Source organism: Pseudorca crassidens, chromosome 15 (genome assembly GCF_039906515.1).
Source record: "Pseudorca crassidens isolate mPseCra1 chromosome 15, mPseCra1.hap1, whole genome shotgun sequence".
Lineage (NCBI taxonomy): Eukaryota > Metazoa > Chordata > Mammalia > Artiodactyla > Delphinidae > Pseudorca > Pseudorca crassidens.
The window spans coordinates 77051431-77067903 of record NC_090310.1 but is presented as its reverse complement, the minus strand read 5'-3'; the positions used below and the strand labels follow the sequence as shown (position 1 = coordinate 77067903).

Below are 16473 nucleotides of genomic sequence, written 5' to 3'. Positions count from 1 at the left end.
AACCTTCTCTTGGCCTATTCAGTTTCTCCTCTTAAGGACTTAGGCCGGTTTAGTGAGATCATCTAAACCACGGACTTTCACCAGGCTTTTCAAAGGGGTCCGTGAATTCCCCTACAAAGAAAAGTTAATCAGGGGACTTCCCTGGAGGTCCAGTGGTTAAGACTGCACTTCCACTGCCAGGGGCATGGGTTTGATCCCTGGTCGGGGAAACTAGGATCTCACATGCTGTGCAGCGCGGCCAAAAAAAAAAAAAAGTTAATCAGGAAACAAGATCTTTCTAGGTAGGCTCAGAAGAACCCACAAGTCATGTCTTGGATCTCATGGTTGCTAGGGGGGAGGCTGAGGTCAGAACCAAATTCTCTTGGCTCCCAAGAGAATAAGCTTGGTTAATTTTGTAGTCACAGGGGAAAGAAACTGTAATTTCCAAAACACCTTAGCATGGAGTACTTACCATAGCTTGGTATACTCTGTATCCATCATTGGGGGACATTCTGTTAGTAATTTGGTTATGCCAACCGCACAAATCTTTTTCTCTACATTTCCAGATACTTTCTGAATTTCAGGAATAATGATTTTTTCCAAAACCATTCCAAACATTCTATGAATCAATGCAAAATAAATTCATTCAGTATTTCATTATACCACTATAGTCTAATTTAACAGTGAGATGCTTACATTATTTATGCTCAGCGACTCCTTATGAATATAACAAAATACAAAATAAGGCTGTTAATTTTGGTCAACTGAATGGGAGAGACCTAAAAATGACAGAACAAAAACATCAAACCTCTACTCTGTGACCAACTGTCATCATCTTTTGTGAATACTACCTTAAGCCTCTGCTCAAGGAAAATCTTTACAGCCATTCTTTTGGTCTTGTATGTTTTTACAAATTACTCATGAAATCTTTGAAAAATTAGAAATCAGAAAACAGATAAGAAAAAAAGAATTACCATCACCCCACCATCCAGCATTAACTAGTTTTAACATTTTTGGATTATAAGCTTCCCAACTTTCTATGCTTACATACCTTTAAGTATGTAAATGTTAATGGCTGTATTTTAAAAAAATGATTTGGCCTATGAATGTTGTCGCAAACATCCTAGCAGTAAAGTTTTTAATAATTCTAAATGCTGTAAGATTCTCAATGTAAAATTCTCAATTTATACTCTCATTATTTTATGAAGAATTTATTTTATTAAATTCTTTCAAGTGGAAATAGTAGATAAAGAGCATGGACATTTTGATGCTCTAGGTAACAAGTACGTATTTTTTGCTCTACAGAAAGACCATACCAACTTAGGCACCACCAGCACTGAATGAAACTGCTGATTTCCTCACAATTTCCTATAGCTCGAAAAGCATATTTTCTGGTACATTTCAGGTTAATTCATTTTTTTTACATTTCAATCAATCTGGAATTATTTTTGGTACAATACAGATGCGGAAAGTTTTTCTCCAAGGAGTTGTCCTCCTTTCCATCCTTCCTTTCCCTACTACATGGGAAATGCTGCCTAACTACATTCTTATGCATATATACTAAGTCAAAAGCAAAATTTCACTGATCCAAACTCTTCTCATTTGAAAAATCACAGTTGGCCCTAACAGAGAGGCAGGCTCCGGGAGACAATGCCAGCTGTCTAAACACAACATAGAACACTGGCTGTAGAGAATGCCGGGGGATGGGGCAGGGGGCGGGGGTGTGTGTGTGTGTGGGGAGACCTTCGGGAATTAGGAAAACGTTTGCAGTATTTCCTTTACAACCCAACCCCCCAAGAATATTTTGGAAACCACAAAGATAACTATCACTGTGCATCAAGAACTATAAAGTCATCTATAAAATAGAGACTAAGAGGTCAAATGTTTTGCTTTTAAAAACAGGATAATAAATAATGAAAACAGACTTACTTTGGTTGTATACCATCAAATATTTCTTGTAGTGCTAGCGCCCCGTATTTTATGCAATACAAATTAATAAACACTAAGAAACCTGTTGAAAGGAGGTGCAGAGTATCAATACAGAGGACTCACTGCATTAAATAAGTGATTTAGTGAAAGTCTGCCAAATGAAATATTCACAAATCATTAAAACCCAATGACTAACTTTGGCATCAATACTGGCCTTTTAATACAATTTAACATACAGAATCGCTGCCTTTACACTACAGTCATAAAAAGGCTTTACATACAGTCTCTGATTTATATTTCTTTATGATATTTCTATTAAAAATGAAAAATGTTTTGATATTTAAACTTACAAACTAACCTCTGGAACACAATATATTGAAACTGATTTACTGCTTGAAGAATACGAGCATCTTAAAATATTTTATATATAAAATTTATAACTGTTAAAAGGTTTATATGTACATATAAAGTCTAAGGGTTTTTAGCCTCTTTCCTTCATTATTTCTATAGTAACACCAAAATGATTTTACTCACTCTTGATAAACTTTGTTGTTTTGGAATTCTGAAGTCTTTGGAATAGTAGAATGAAGATTTGCTTCCTGTATTGGTCAACTGACTCACTAAAGAAGTGAATAAAAAGCAACAATATAAATTCAGCATTTTTCTGAGTACTTAACAGAAGCCTCAATTAAATGTACAATGAGGTTATATTCATACTCACGGAGGCATGTGCTCTATTATACTATTTAGAAGATAAAAACCTTGGTGGTCATTGGCTTTGGATGCAATCAGCTTCTGGAAGACACCTAATAAGCCAGGCTACAACAAATTAGATTAAATAATTAGTTAAAGAAGCAACAAGGATTAATTGTTCCAAAAGTTAAACAGGTGATATATTTTGGAAAAGGGTGCATGCTGTCATAATCTAACCCTTTTTCTCTTTTTCTTACTTCTGAAGTGTAGAGGAAAAAAAAAAAACACAACAAGCCTTTAAAGTTAAGTTCCTGAAATTAACCTATTTGGCTCTTACTCTTTTAGTTTCCACCAGAGATAAATATTACTAAAGGATACCTAGTTCTAATAAAATATACATTAATGTTTTCTACTAATTAATTCTGTTACATGTTCTAATTAATTCCCTTTTTATTAAGTTTAAGAAATTTTTAAAAAAGTTTAAAGAATCTGCCATCCCTAGTTTTTCTCAGTTACCTTAGAAAATTACAGTTACATCAAAATCTGACTCACAATTTTGTCAGCGGCAGCACTTGCTATTGTATTTGAACCTCGTTCTAAGAATGCCTGGAGAAGCCTCACTAGAGCAGGAATATTTCCTGTTCTTTCCCAAAGCACTGGCTGAAGGAGATGAGGAAATAAGGCCATATAGGAAGACGGGATGTCATTTTTGTGTGTTTCCAGAAGCAAAGACATCACTTGAAAGACATACGGAATAAATTCTGTTGATAAAAGTAAAAACAGAGCTGTCAGCTTCAGAATTAATGACTCTGACACAAAAGGCACATATCTCTTAGGCAGACTGCATTTTATAATCACTTGAATAATTTTATTCAACTAGAAAAATAACTTTCTTTTACTTACCTTGTACATCATTTTGTAAAATTTCAGTAAACACCAGAAACAAAGCCTCCTCAAAATTTACAACAGCAGCAGGGTTAGCCTTGCAAGTTATTCTTATGGATAAACATATTGCTTCAAACATATAGTGATTAAAGTGAGGTTTGCTTGGGTTCTGAAATTAAAAAAAAAAAGCTTATGACTCTAATAATCCAATTGACTATATTAAAAATAACCTAAAACATTTAACCTTACTAAAAGCACACTGAAAGAGATGCCATTTTTTTTTAAATCAATATTAAAAAAAACCCCACAAATTACACTAAAAAGCCTGCATATGTTAAAATTTTACAGTGCCTTTAAAATTCAGAAAATGAAGTAATACTAATACCTGTTTGGATTTTTTTTTTTAAATGCGCAAAAGTCTACTTATGAAAAAACACTTCCGAATCACGGGGAGGTGACTACATAAGCCCAAGCTCCCAGCGCTTGCAAGGAGCTTTCTTAAACCTGTGTGCTCTCCTAGAGTCGTCACTGTAAACAGCGGTGGGAGAAACGAGCAGGGATATAAAAGGCCTGACTCTGCCACTAGCCGTGTGTGGGACCTCAGGCAAACCTTAACCTCTGTGGGCCTCAGTATGTCTGTATCTGCACCGTGACAATCCTTCATATCATTTTCAATTTTCTTTTTCAAACAAAATCCTTCTTGGAAGGCTACCATATGAAGCTGATGAACTCAGAGGATAAGTGTGTATGTACAGGGGCAGGTGAAAGTGGAGAGGCCCTATGTCTCTTTTCTCTCAATTCCCCCAAACCCAAGTAGGCCCAAGGCCCTTACCCAGAATTTGGTGCAAACAGGATCACTATTTTGAGTCTCTCTAATACTTCCTATGACTTCATCTCCTTATCATAGAGTAATTAAGAATAAGCGTCTACAAAGGAATTTTATTAGCCTTAAACCGATTTATTTTCTAAAACTTGGTATTAATATTTAAATATGGATCAAAATATCTAAAATCTTTGATCAAAGAAAGTGAATTTTATTTTTGGGGAAATGAGTCAGGAAGAACAGACACAAGGACTTCAGTCATCATTTTATATTAGTCTGAATAGCTGCTTTTGTGTCCATTTGGTGCAAAGCCTACTTCTTCCATCTAAGATCATTTCAGATTGTTTGTACTTTCTCAATTCTCTTCAATGAACCCGTTACTTTTTAAAGCGAGGATAAAATGTTTTGAAGTCTCTGAGCTTACACTTAAAGGAGAGTTCTGCCCAGGCTCCCATCTCTGTCACCCCACACTTTCAGAATCACACATTAACTGCTGGTCGGGAAGGAGTCACAGAGCTCTCTCTGTCCGACCGACTGCCAGGGAGTTCTGAGGCTCAAACAGTCTGAAGCATTTAGGTTAAAAAGCAACTGCACTTTCAGAACTGGTTCTGTTACCTTACTAACAGCTAATAGCTTCTGTGTAAGCTGCGTGATGAGAGTAGGGATGTAGGGGATTATGGCTTCTCGTAGGAGGGAAAAACTTCTCATGATAGCTGTAAAATATGAAAAGAGCAAAAACAAATAGTTAAACTTCAGAATAAAAGAGTGATTAGTGGGAGAAAAAAGTCCACTGATTCATAAACTAAAATCTTAAGACTCTTACACAACCCCCAGATAGCTCTCTACATTTAAAAATCATCTAAATTTCCCTCCCTTTTAAAATTAGACCAACAATTGGCAACAAAATTTAGCTGGGAAGTGTTATTTCCAGAAGGCTTAAGGGACAATAAAAAATAATGAAGTGGCTAAAGAAGCAGACCAAGAGGAGGCAGGTGAAGTAGTGGATGGACACGGCGGGCAGCAGGTGGAAGGGAGTCTGTTTTGAGTCTCCTTTACTTAGAAATCAGTGGCATGAAATTTTACCTCTAGCCTATTGGAAGTATGATCACAGCCTACCAGAAGCTGAAAGAGAAGGCCACTTGCCCATCACCCCCCAAAAGAGAGACTAGGAGCCTGAGAAAAATCCAAAAATACACGTAAAGCTAAGGCCCATATTACAGAATTAACTGCTCATTAACAGACACCTAAAAACACTGCGCACAGGAGAGAAATACATTATCAAGCTAAAAATATATGATGGCTATTTTTGCACAAACAAAATAGATGTTTACTAAGTAGAGCACCTACTGTATGCTAGGCACACAGGATAGATAGAAAGTTATCCTTTCTTGCCTCCTCGACTTTGCAGTGATGCCAAAGACTCACCCTCCAAGTAGCTAACTGCTACCTATCCCGCACCTCAGCCTAGATATCACTTGCTAGAGAAAGCTGAGGGCTACAGGATGGATCAGCGCCCCTCCTCTGGGCTGGCACAGAATCCTCACATTCATTCACACAACAGTATTTACTGGGAAGCTGTTACATACTGGGCGCTCCTGCAAACCCTAGGAGCACAGCAATGAAGACCACGGACCAGTCAGCAACCTCACAGAAATGGACATTCAACAAAAGTAGTTACACATCACTCTTGGGAGAAATACAGTGCTGAAAACACACACACACACACACACACACGGGTCCTGACCAAGCCAGAGACACTGGGAATTAAAAAGCATTTCCGGATTTCCCTGGTGGCGCAGTGGTTGGGAGTCTGCCTGCCAGTGCGGGGGACACCCTGCTCCGGGAGGATCCCACATGCCGCGGAGCAGCTGGGCCCTAGCGCCACAACTGCTGGGGCTTGCGTGCCTGGAGCCCGTGCTCCGCAACAAGAGAAGCCACCACAGTGGGAAGCCCGCGCACCACAACGGGGAGCGGCCCCCACTCGCCGCAACTAGAGGAAGCCCGTGTGCAGCAACTAAGACCCAATGCAGCCAAAAATACATAAATTTATTTAAAAAAAAAAAAGCATTTCCTATGAGTCATCCACCATGCTAGACTCTTGGAATGCAACCGCAAGTAAGACTAAGACTGTCCCAGAGCTGTTCCCAAAACACTCTCCTAATGGAGCACCTGACAGATTGTTAACAGCTGCCTGTGTCCCTGGCAGTATTTCTACGAAGGCAGGATCTGTGCGGGGTCTATCAAATACACCCAGGTTTCACACCAAGACCTAGCAGAACATGCCGTCAATAAATGTTGTCTGAGCTCATCTTTGCCCTCAAGAATTTCAACCTAGGAAAAGAAAAAAGGAGTTTGCTACCTTTTCTTTAGTAAGAGGAGTTCTATATCAAGTTAGGGTAAAATTTTTTCTGAAAACACCAACAAACTAAACTATTTTTCATTTAAAAATATCGAAACCTACCTAATGCTTGACAAACAGTATCTGGTTCATAGACTACATAACCTGAAGTACAACTCAGAGTGTTTACCACCCCTGTAGTCTGAAATTAGATACTTATAGTCTGTACACCAGGGAAACGGCCTACCTTTCATAATATATTCATTTTCTGAAGAGCCAGGAAGTGTGAGAGCTTTGAAAAGGTTTGTTAGCAGAATCTCAACAAACGGTGCGATTTCTGCAGCTGTAAAGCTATAGATGAAAAAACAGCTTTCAGTCACTACCAACTCTTGAGCTTGTCACTTTGGAACACCCTTCGCAACTACTAAATCACACTTCTTGGCATAAAAGTGAGCCATCTCCCACCACTGACAGTCGGAAGACAGCTTAGGAAAATATTGCTTTTATAAGTGCTCATGTTAAGTTCCTAAGAAGGCATATCTGGGACCAAACACAATTAAACAAACCCAGCAAACCCAACATTGTCTACGGCTGTTGAGGTCATCCCTGGATCACATCTGTCACCATCGAGAACAGAGCCCGGACTCTCAGTCATCTAGCTTTCCTGGAGGTGGAGCAAGTTCGGAAATGTTTTCTGCGTAAATTCTGGGCCTGAAGACAGGTACTGGCTTGACTCGCCTAAAGGATAACCTTTCAACCCTTAACTGGCCACTGTACATATCTGTACTTCAAGTTCTTGATGAAAGAAAGAACCTAGAATGTTTTCCATCTCTTACCCAAAGCTGTTTCAAGAAATAACACTGTTGAAGAAAAGGCCTGAAAGACATGCAGACCACCCAATCCTCTGCATTTTATCCTTGGATCAGGCCACAACAGCTACTGCCTTGGACCCTAGAGAATTACTTTCACTCAGCTGTGTCATGTCTCAGCACTAAATAAGATCACAAAAACAGCAAGGTGAAAATAACTCTGTTGCATGATGTTGCTATGAACAGGGCTACTACACTGTATTCCCTTAACAAAGGCCCACTTCTGAATAACTTTTAATTTTAATCTCACGGACATTATGGACATTTTAACTCACCAAGTTTCTCTCTGCCTTGGCCGCTAGAGGACTCCACATAAAATCCACAAGTTTCTTTCTTTACCTACTGTACAGGATCCTCTGACACACTTCTGTTTATTAACCTCACACCCCAGTTATTTTCCTTTGCTCCAATTTCCTCCATTTAACTTTATTGTCAGAATGTGTCTACTCTGGCATGCAGTCTCAAATCCTTTTGGAACGAGGCATAGTATAAATGAGTAAAATATACACATTTATTTTTTTAACTACTAATGAAATTATGAATATACTGAGATATCTTTGACCAGTACAGAATGGTCTTCACCCCGAGATGAAAAAATATATTGCATCAAATACTTACAGAGCGGCATTGTTAGGCCCCCTCATAGTAAACATTCTCTCAAGAGCATGTGCTGCATAAGTATGAACAACAGTACTTTCAGCTTGAAGATGATTAATTAAGAGAGGAATAGAGACTAAAAGATGCTCTTTTGGTACCTGAAAAAAACAATATACATGCTGTAACTCACTGATACTATCTTGAGTAAAAGACAGCTCTAAGAGAGTGACTTGCTGATTCTAAAAAGTGTTTTTTTTTTTCCAGCCACTATTACAATGGAGATGATACAGGTGAAAAAATCAAAACTTCTACCTTCACATAATGGTTCAGCTCACACTCACTCTTCCAATTCTCTTTCTCTGAGCATAAAACTATGGTTAGGGTAAAATAATAATATCATGGAGAAGCAGAGATTTCATTAATCTTAGAACCATACTTTTCACTAGCAAGTATTTCTTAGAAAAGTCATTCAAGCTCTTTGTGCCTCATTTTCTCCTCTTAAAAGGGGGGGGGAATGGCATAAACATAAGCATACTAGTCTTCACTAAAAACCTCTAAAACTTTAGCATATCCTTTAATCTTTAAAAGAGAACAGCTTCACAAGGTTGCATGTAACCCTGGTAGATACCTGTCAAAGACACATAAAAAGTATAAATCAAGAAACTGAAGAATCATCCACAGGAAATAAACGGTGGCATGTTCTTATGATAGAATACTACACAGCTTACCGCAAAAAAAAAAAAAAAGAATACTACACAGCTATTAAAAATGAACTCTAACACATCTACTAAAAACAACATTAAGCACAAAAGAAAACTAGATATGTAGACCAATACCTATAGTAGGGTATCATTTAAATAAATAAAAAACTTACACCTATGTAATACTATAGAATTTTTGTGGAAACAAACGTGTAAAGCCATAAATAATCACTTACACTGAATTCATTCATTATCTCTGGGGAGAAAGAGAATAGAATGGGAATGGGGAGGGCGTGCCCTGCGTCCCTCCACTGTGTGTGTAGGTTTAAGTAATTATGGCCTGGAGTTAAGATTTGTGGTGGTTATGTATCATTAAATTATTCTCTATTCCTGCTTGTGTGTTTAAAATAATTTACAAGATGGCTGCAGGGTAATTTGGTGGAGGTACTGGAGGGAGTAAGACGAACTGTGCTGTTTTGTTTTCTGTGTCACTAAAATTAAAGTGACAGTGTTAAGAATCAGAAGGATTATATAACTAAACAGCAAAAAACAATCCAATTAACTCAGCAGAGGAGCCGAATAATATTTTCTTTCTTATTTTTTTTGGCCACACTGCATGGCTTGCAGGATCTTAGTTCCCTGACCAGGGACTGAACCCAGGCCCCAGCAGTGAAAGCGCTGAATCCTAACCACTGGACCACCAGGGAATTCCCCTGAATATTTTCCCAAAGAAGACACAGAGATGGCTACAGGCACCCGCAAGCTCACAGGCAGCATTAACAATGGCCAAGATTTGGAAGCAACTTAAGTGTCCATCAGTGGATGAATGGATAAAGAAAGTGTGGAGTGCACACGTGCGCGCGCGCGCGCACACACACACACACACACAGATGGAATGTTATTCAGCCATAAAAAAAGAAAATCTTGCCATTTGCGACAATATGTATGGACCTTAAGGGCATTATACTAAGTGAAATAGAGAAAGACAAACACCATGTATCTCACACGTGGAACCTTAAAAAACAAAACAGGAAAAAAAAAATAAAAAAAAACACCAGAAAAACAAACTCCTACGGAGCACAGATTGGTGGTTGCCAGAGGCGGGGAGTGGATGAAATGGGTGACAGGGGTCAAAAGGTAAAAACTTCCAGTTACAAAACAAGTCATGAGGATGCAATGTACAGTGACTAGTTGCTTCTATACTGCATATAGAGAACAGATCTCAGACGTTCTCAACAGAAAAAAAATTGTCAATGTGTATAGTGACATGTTAACTAGATTTACTGTTATCATTTCACAATACATACAAGTATGAATCATTATGTTGTATACCTGAAATTAATGTCAATTATTTCTCAATTAAAAAAAAAAGACGAGGCTCACTGAGGGAAGAGTAGATTGGAGTCTCCCCACTCTGGGGGGTGTCTGCTCATTGACAGGCACTAGGTGGTGGAGTTTTTCTCTTTCATTCTCTTTGCTGAGGCCCAATAACTGAATGTGTATAAGTCAAATGAGGTGGGATTCCATCATAAGCATTAACACTGTACTTGACAAACAGTAAAAACTTAGTAAATGTAAGCTACACTCTTTCTCCATCACAGCTAACTGTCAAAATGGTATTCAGCCCTGAAGTAGATAGAACTAATAGAATTTATCTGTCTTCCCTGGGGGGTGGCTGTTAATAAATTTCTATGTTGTGATCTTCAAACAGACAACAGCAGATAACTTAATGGTGGAATAATCGGTGGTTTAAAAATGCCCACTGCATTTCCAACATAGGAAACGGAGTACTCCTGCACAAGGGGCAGCCCCAGGTGTGGGTCTGTTTTCCTTTCTCTGGTCGAGAGTGCTACAGTTGGCTGGAGGCTGAATGTGATTGATCAAAATGGGGAATGATATGAAGATAAAGTTTTATAAAGGAGATTTATGTTGTAAAACTAGATACTTCAGGATCCACAAATTCTTATTCACGGTTCAAACTATTTGGAAAATATATGAATCAAGAAATGACAAATGTGAAGGGTATTTTGATTCTGAACATGTTTGGGAAGCTGTTGTGAAGAGCTTTAACAAGGAAAGGGTTGTGACCAAAAGACTCCATCAGTGACTTGAAGGGGTGGATCCAGAGTCTCAGTGAACTTGCTGGACTGACTTTTAGCTTTTATTGGTCCAGTGGAATCAATAAAATTGATCGTGCCTGAGAACATATATAGGTAGATGAAATAATATATCTTCTACCATTAAAAAATAATAATAATCAGAAGGAAATTACATGTTTTCTAAAAATTAAGACCAACAATCAGATGGAAATATGGACAAAAAATATGAATAGATAGTTCGCAGAAATGAAAATGGCCCTTTAAATGGAAAGATGCGGGGGGGGGGAAATAAATTGGAAGACTGGCACTGACATATACACACTACTATATATAACACAGATAACTAATAAGGAACTCCTGTATAGCACAGAGTACTCTACTTAATACTCTGTAATGGCTTATATGGGAAAAGAATCTAAAGGATGGATATATGTGTAACTGATTCACTCTGCTGTACACCTGAAACTTAACACACAATTGTAAATCAACTATACTCCAATAAAAACTAAGAATAAATAAATAAATGGCAAGATAAGCTTTTAAACTCTAAGAAAAATACAAAGTAAAACTACAATAAGATACCATTTCACATCTGTGAGTTTGGCAAAATGGCAAAATTCCAACATCTTTGGGGAAATAGGTGCTTTTTTTTTTTTTTAAATGCAACATGATACAACCCCTGTGGAGATTTGGCAAGATCTGGCAAAATTACATATAAGTTTACCCTCTAATCTAGTAACGTCACTTCTAGGAATCTATCTCAAAGTTACAATGGCAAAAACACTATGTGACACATACAAAGCTATTGTTTCAAATAATTAGCATTATTTAAAATAGTGGAAGTTAGAAAACACCCAGAACATCTACCTCTTGGGGGACTGGTTGAGTAAACCACAGGAGAGCCACCCAGAGTACTATGCTATTTAAATTAAAAAAAAAAAAAAAAAAAAAAAAAGAGGGAACTGTGTAAATACTACCATGGAATGACATCCAGGATTTACTAAGTGAAAAAAAGCAAGGTGTCAGAATTCCCTGGTGGTCCAGTGGTTAGGACTCCAAGTTTTCACTGCCATGGGCCCGGGTTCAAGCCCTGGTTGGGGAACTAAGATCCTGTAAACCACGTGGTACGGCCAAAAAAGAAAAAAAACCAAAGTGATAAACAGCGTGTTTAGCATACTCTCTTCTGTGTAGGAGGAGGGGAAATACATAAATATATCTAGGACAGTATTAGGGTATATTTTTAAAATTAACTAATGGAAACATAAACCAAAACTTGGTAAAAAATGGTTACTTTTAGGACGAGAGAAGGAACAGGGAGGAAAGCTAGACCTTTCTGAATGTACCATGCCTGACTTTGGAGGTGTGTAAAGTAACCTTTCTCATGCCCCCCCAAATAAAACAAAACCCCACAAACAGAAGAATCTAATTATTTATCAAGTTAATGGCAAAAATGCACAAAGAATAATTTCAAGTTGCTTTAAACATAGTATTTCTTGACTATACATGCCTAATAGGATAATATACGAAGGATATAAAAAACACAAAGAAATCAAACAGCATTCAGCACCATTACTTTAGTAATAATATTGGTATTATTTATTTTCTGGCTCTCTCCTATGAAAAAGCCTAAAACCAATTTCCCTAGCACCTAGATTATAGTCTCTAAATAAAATTTCCCACCTTCAAGTGTGGCTAGTTCAGGTCTGGGGCAGGAAATGTACAAGATGAACATGGAATATTCTGTCATATATGAAAGAAGGGAAGCTGTTAAAGGCTACTAAGTGTGTCAAGGGGACACAGGAACCTACATAATGGGGCTCCTACTGGCCAAAGAAGGAACAACTAGAGAGTCAAAAAATCACTCATTTGTCCTCTGGAGGCTGGTAAGGCACTTAAACTCATTACTCTGAACTGACACGGGAAAAACACACAAACATTTATCCTGTTTTTCCCATTCAAATTGGTAATTAAATAATCTATGAGGCAGTGGTGTTGGTTGTACAAAAAAATAAACATACTAAAAACCACACAAGTATACACTTAAAAATGGTGAATATTATATTAGGTTACCTATATCTCAATTAAAAAATGTGTCAATGATCACTCTTAACATCACTGAAAGTGGATGAGACAATGTACGTGTCCTAGTGAAATGAAGCAAAGTATACCAGTGACAAACTCTCGCCACCCCCCACCTACCAGAGGAATAAAATCTAATCAAGCCTCCAGATTTACCAATTTAGAAATACAGGGAACAGAGAACAAGAGGTAAATCATACCTCTGAGGATGCAATCAGCCAGAACTAGAATGAGAAACTCTGCAAGGTAAATGACTGGTTTCTCCAAAAAATGACATGAATAAAGAAAGGGGAAGAAGGACCCCTCTGTTGTAAATTAGAAGACGTGAGACATAATCAACCATAAGCAACGTGTAGACCTTGTTTGGATCCCAAATTTTAATAAAATCACTGTAAAACAGTATTTTAGAGAAACTGAGGAAAATTAATCATGGTCTGGCATCCTAATTTATTATTTTTTTATTTTTTTGAATTTTATTTTTTATACAGCAGGTTCTTATTAGTTATCTATTTTATACATATTACTGTATGTATGTCAATCCCAATCTCCCATTGCATCCTACCCGCCCCACCCCTGCTTTCCCCCCTTGGTGTCCATACGTTTGTTCTCTACATCTGTCTCTCTATTTCTGCCTTGCAAACCGGTTCATTTGTACTATTTTTCTGGATTCCACATTTATGCGTTAATATACAATATTTGTTTTTCTCTTTCTGACTTACTTCACTCTGTATGACAGTCTCTACTGGCATCCTAAGTTCAAGGAGTTATTGTTAATTTTGTTAGATGTGGATATCGAATGATTGCACAGAAGGGAAGAGAAGCCAGTATACAATAAAACTCTTAAGAGATTAAGTGGCATATAATATATAAATGAAAAGCAACTTACTTGATTCCTAAAAATCATAATGTATTTGATACCATCAGCTTTAAGAACAGGAAATTCATTCACTATATAAAAAAAAAAAGTCACAGTTATTTTAGTGCTAAGGACTGTTAACTCCCAAACTAGTGACAACATTATCAGATTTTAAAAACATGGTTCTGGTAAACAAAATGTCAAGTAATTAAAGCTTAATTATATAATGATCTACTACACAGCTATTAATACTGGTAAGTTTATAAATAATTTTATTTTTCCCCCTTATCTTTAAGTTTCATTACAAATGAACGTGTGTTACTTATGTAATTGAACAAAAATGATTTGGACCATGAAATAACAGTAGTATCTTCTTCCAAAATTGAAGCTATTCTGAATCAAGAGCAAGTCTCTCTAGAGGAGCTTGCACTAGTAGTGGGAAGTAAGTTAGTGAAAGGGATAAAATATCGGCCAATTGTTAAAAGTTCCTGAAGCTGAATGATAGTAACATGGAAGTTCTTTGTAATATTATCCCTACCTATTAGTGTATTTAAATTTTCCACAAAGTTTTAGAAGAGTATCTCTTGATCAACATATTTTTGTAAACATATGAAAGTATCCTTAGTATTTATTAGTTTCAAGTACTTTAAATTTACTTCAATTTTTAAGAGTTCTTTTTTTTTTTAGTTTTATTGGGTTAGCCAATAAGTTCGTTCGTCCCTTAACATATTTTGGACAAACCCAAACGAACTTTTTGGCCAACCCAATATTGTATTTTTATTTTCTTTTTCGCCATGTAGCTTGTGGGATCTTAGTTCCTTGACCAGGGATTGAACCCCGGCAGTGAAGCACGGAGTCCCAACCACAGGACTGCCAGGGAATTCCCAAGAGTTCATTTTTTAAATAATTAATTATTTTTGGCTGCATTGGGTCTTTGTTGCTGCACGCGGGCTTTCTCTAGTTGCGGTGAGCGGGGGCTACTCTTCGTTGTGGTGCATGCATTTCTCATTGTAGTGGCTTCTCTTGTTGCGGAGCATGGGCTCTCGGCATGAGGGCTTCAGTAGTTGTGGCTCGTGGGCTCTAGAGCGCAGGCTCAGTAGTTGTGGCGCATGGGCTTAGCTGCTCCGGGGCATGTGGGATCTTCTCGGGTGAGGGCTCGAACCCGTGTCCCCTGCATTGGCAGGAGGATTCTTAACCACTGAACCACCAGGGAAGTCCCCCAAGAGTTCATTTTTTAAATGAGAAGGAAAACAAAAACCAAAGTATAATTTCTAGTGCATTATTATATGTACATTAGAAATATACAGTGACAATTTAGTCTCACTTGTTCCTGTTTTCCTTCTACATAAGAGACATTTTCTTTATGGAAAGTTAATTTCACCTGGGCAAGATCTGGGGCAACCATTTGAGATTTTATCCAATAAAGTAACTGCAATAAGGATAGGAGCCACCACTTTCAGTATCATGGTGATACAGAGCTGTAACGGTACTCATTTTTTAGTTAAAAATAAAAATTGCAGGTGTAGGGACTTCCCTTGTGGTCCAGTGGCTAAGACTCTGCGCTCCCAATGCAGGGGACGTGAGTTTGATCCCTGGTCAGGGAACTAGATCCCACATGCCACAACTAAAAGATCCTGCACGCTGCAGCTAAGACCTGGTGCAGACAAATAAATAAATAAATAAATAAATGTATTTTTAAATAACTGCAGGTATAGTGTAAGCTGTACTAAAAACATTTCACAAAACTCACCATTAGCTGCTTTTAAATCAGGGAGAATGTGATTCACAAAGAACTCAGTCAGGTTTACAAGTTCATTCGCTTGTGTAATTCCATGCTAAAAAACAAATTCATAACAGTGAAATAACATGAAAAATCTGTAATTATTTACCACACTGCAAATTTAGGCAGCTTTAGAAAACCAGGTTGAAGATGGAAATGAATACTTCAAAACACAAACTACTTACATATAAGACTATTCTAATAGATAATAAAGAAACTTCCCTAAATTAAAGAACAGCTAAATTTAAGTTTAGCACGTTTTATATACTGAGTCTCAGCTAAGGAAGCAAGTGTGGCATCTGTTGATATTTTGGTCCATAAGAAACTTAAGTGCTTAATACATCAGTATAAAGCTATCTTTGGAAACCATATGAATTCTAATCAGAACTGACACATTATCTAACAGAGTAGGCTATATAACCAGAAATATATCACTTCTTTTTGACTTCTGTGGTACCAACAACTATGTTTTAGAAATAAAAATATACTGAAAGGATTCACCTTCTGGGTTTGGGCTTTCGATGCCAAAGACGTCACCAGGTAAATGGCTGCATCTTTGTGTTTCCAGTTGACAGATGGATTTTTTGCATATTCCTGCAGCATGGAATTAACATAACCAGAGAAGATTCCTGTCACGGGTCCCTCAAAAAACTTGCATAATCCTCGTACTAGATCACAAGCAGCCCTGCGTCTAGTATCAATATCTACAAAATCAAAGGGAAATACATTATGGGAGAAAGAAACCACCACCAACCGACCAAGTTTATAAGAAAACAAATTGCCATCTGAGAGCTAACAGCAACAAAAACAATGAAAAAATTCCCCACAAATGTAAAATGAGAACA

General features: G+C 37.5%; 1 protein-coding gene across 2 annotated transcripts in view; it reads right to left on the bottom strand.

The window, feature by feature from the left end:
• CSE1L (chromosome segregation 1 like) overlaps positions 1-16473 on the bottom strand; it is a 41413-nt gene that overhangs the window by 1108 nt on the left and 23832 nt on the right. For both annotated transcript variants that reach the window (XM_067708384.1, XM_067708385.1), the window contains exons 12-23: positions 16130-16332; positions 15599-15683; positions 13879-13940; positions 8135-8271; positions 6895-6998; positions 4925-5022; positions 3505-3655; positions 3154-3362; positions 2630-2727; positions 2443-2528; positions 1909-1990; positions 452-598 (exon numbers count right to left, since the gene is read on the bottom strand). In XM_067708384.1, coding sequence (XP_067564485.1) covers positions 452-598; positions 1909-1990; positions 2443-2528; positions 2630-2727; positions 3154-3362; positions 3505-3655; positions 4925-5022; positions 6895-6998; positions 8135-8271; positions 13879-13940; positions 15599-15683; positions 16130-16332 — 1462 coding nt within the window. The remainder of the gene's footprint in view (positions 1-451; positions 599-1908; positions 1991-2442; positions 2529-2629; positions 2728-3153; positions 3363-3504; positions 3656-4924; positions 5023-6894; positions 6999-8134; positions 8272-13878; positions 13941-15598; positions 15684-16129; positions 16333-16473) is intronic.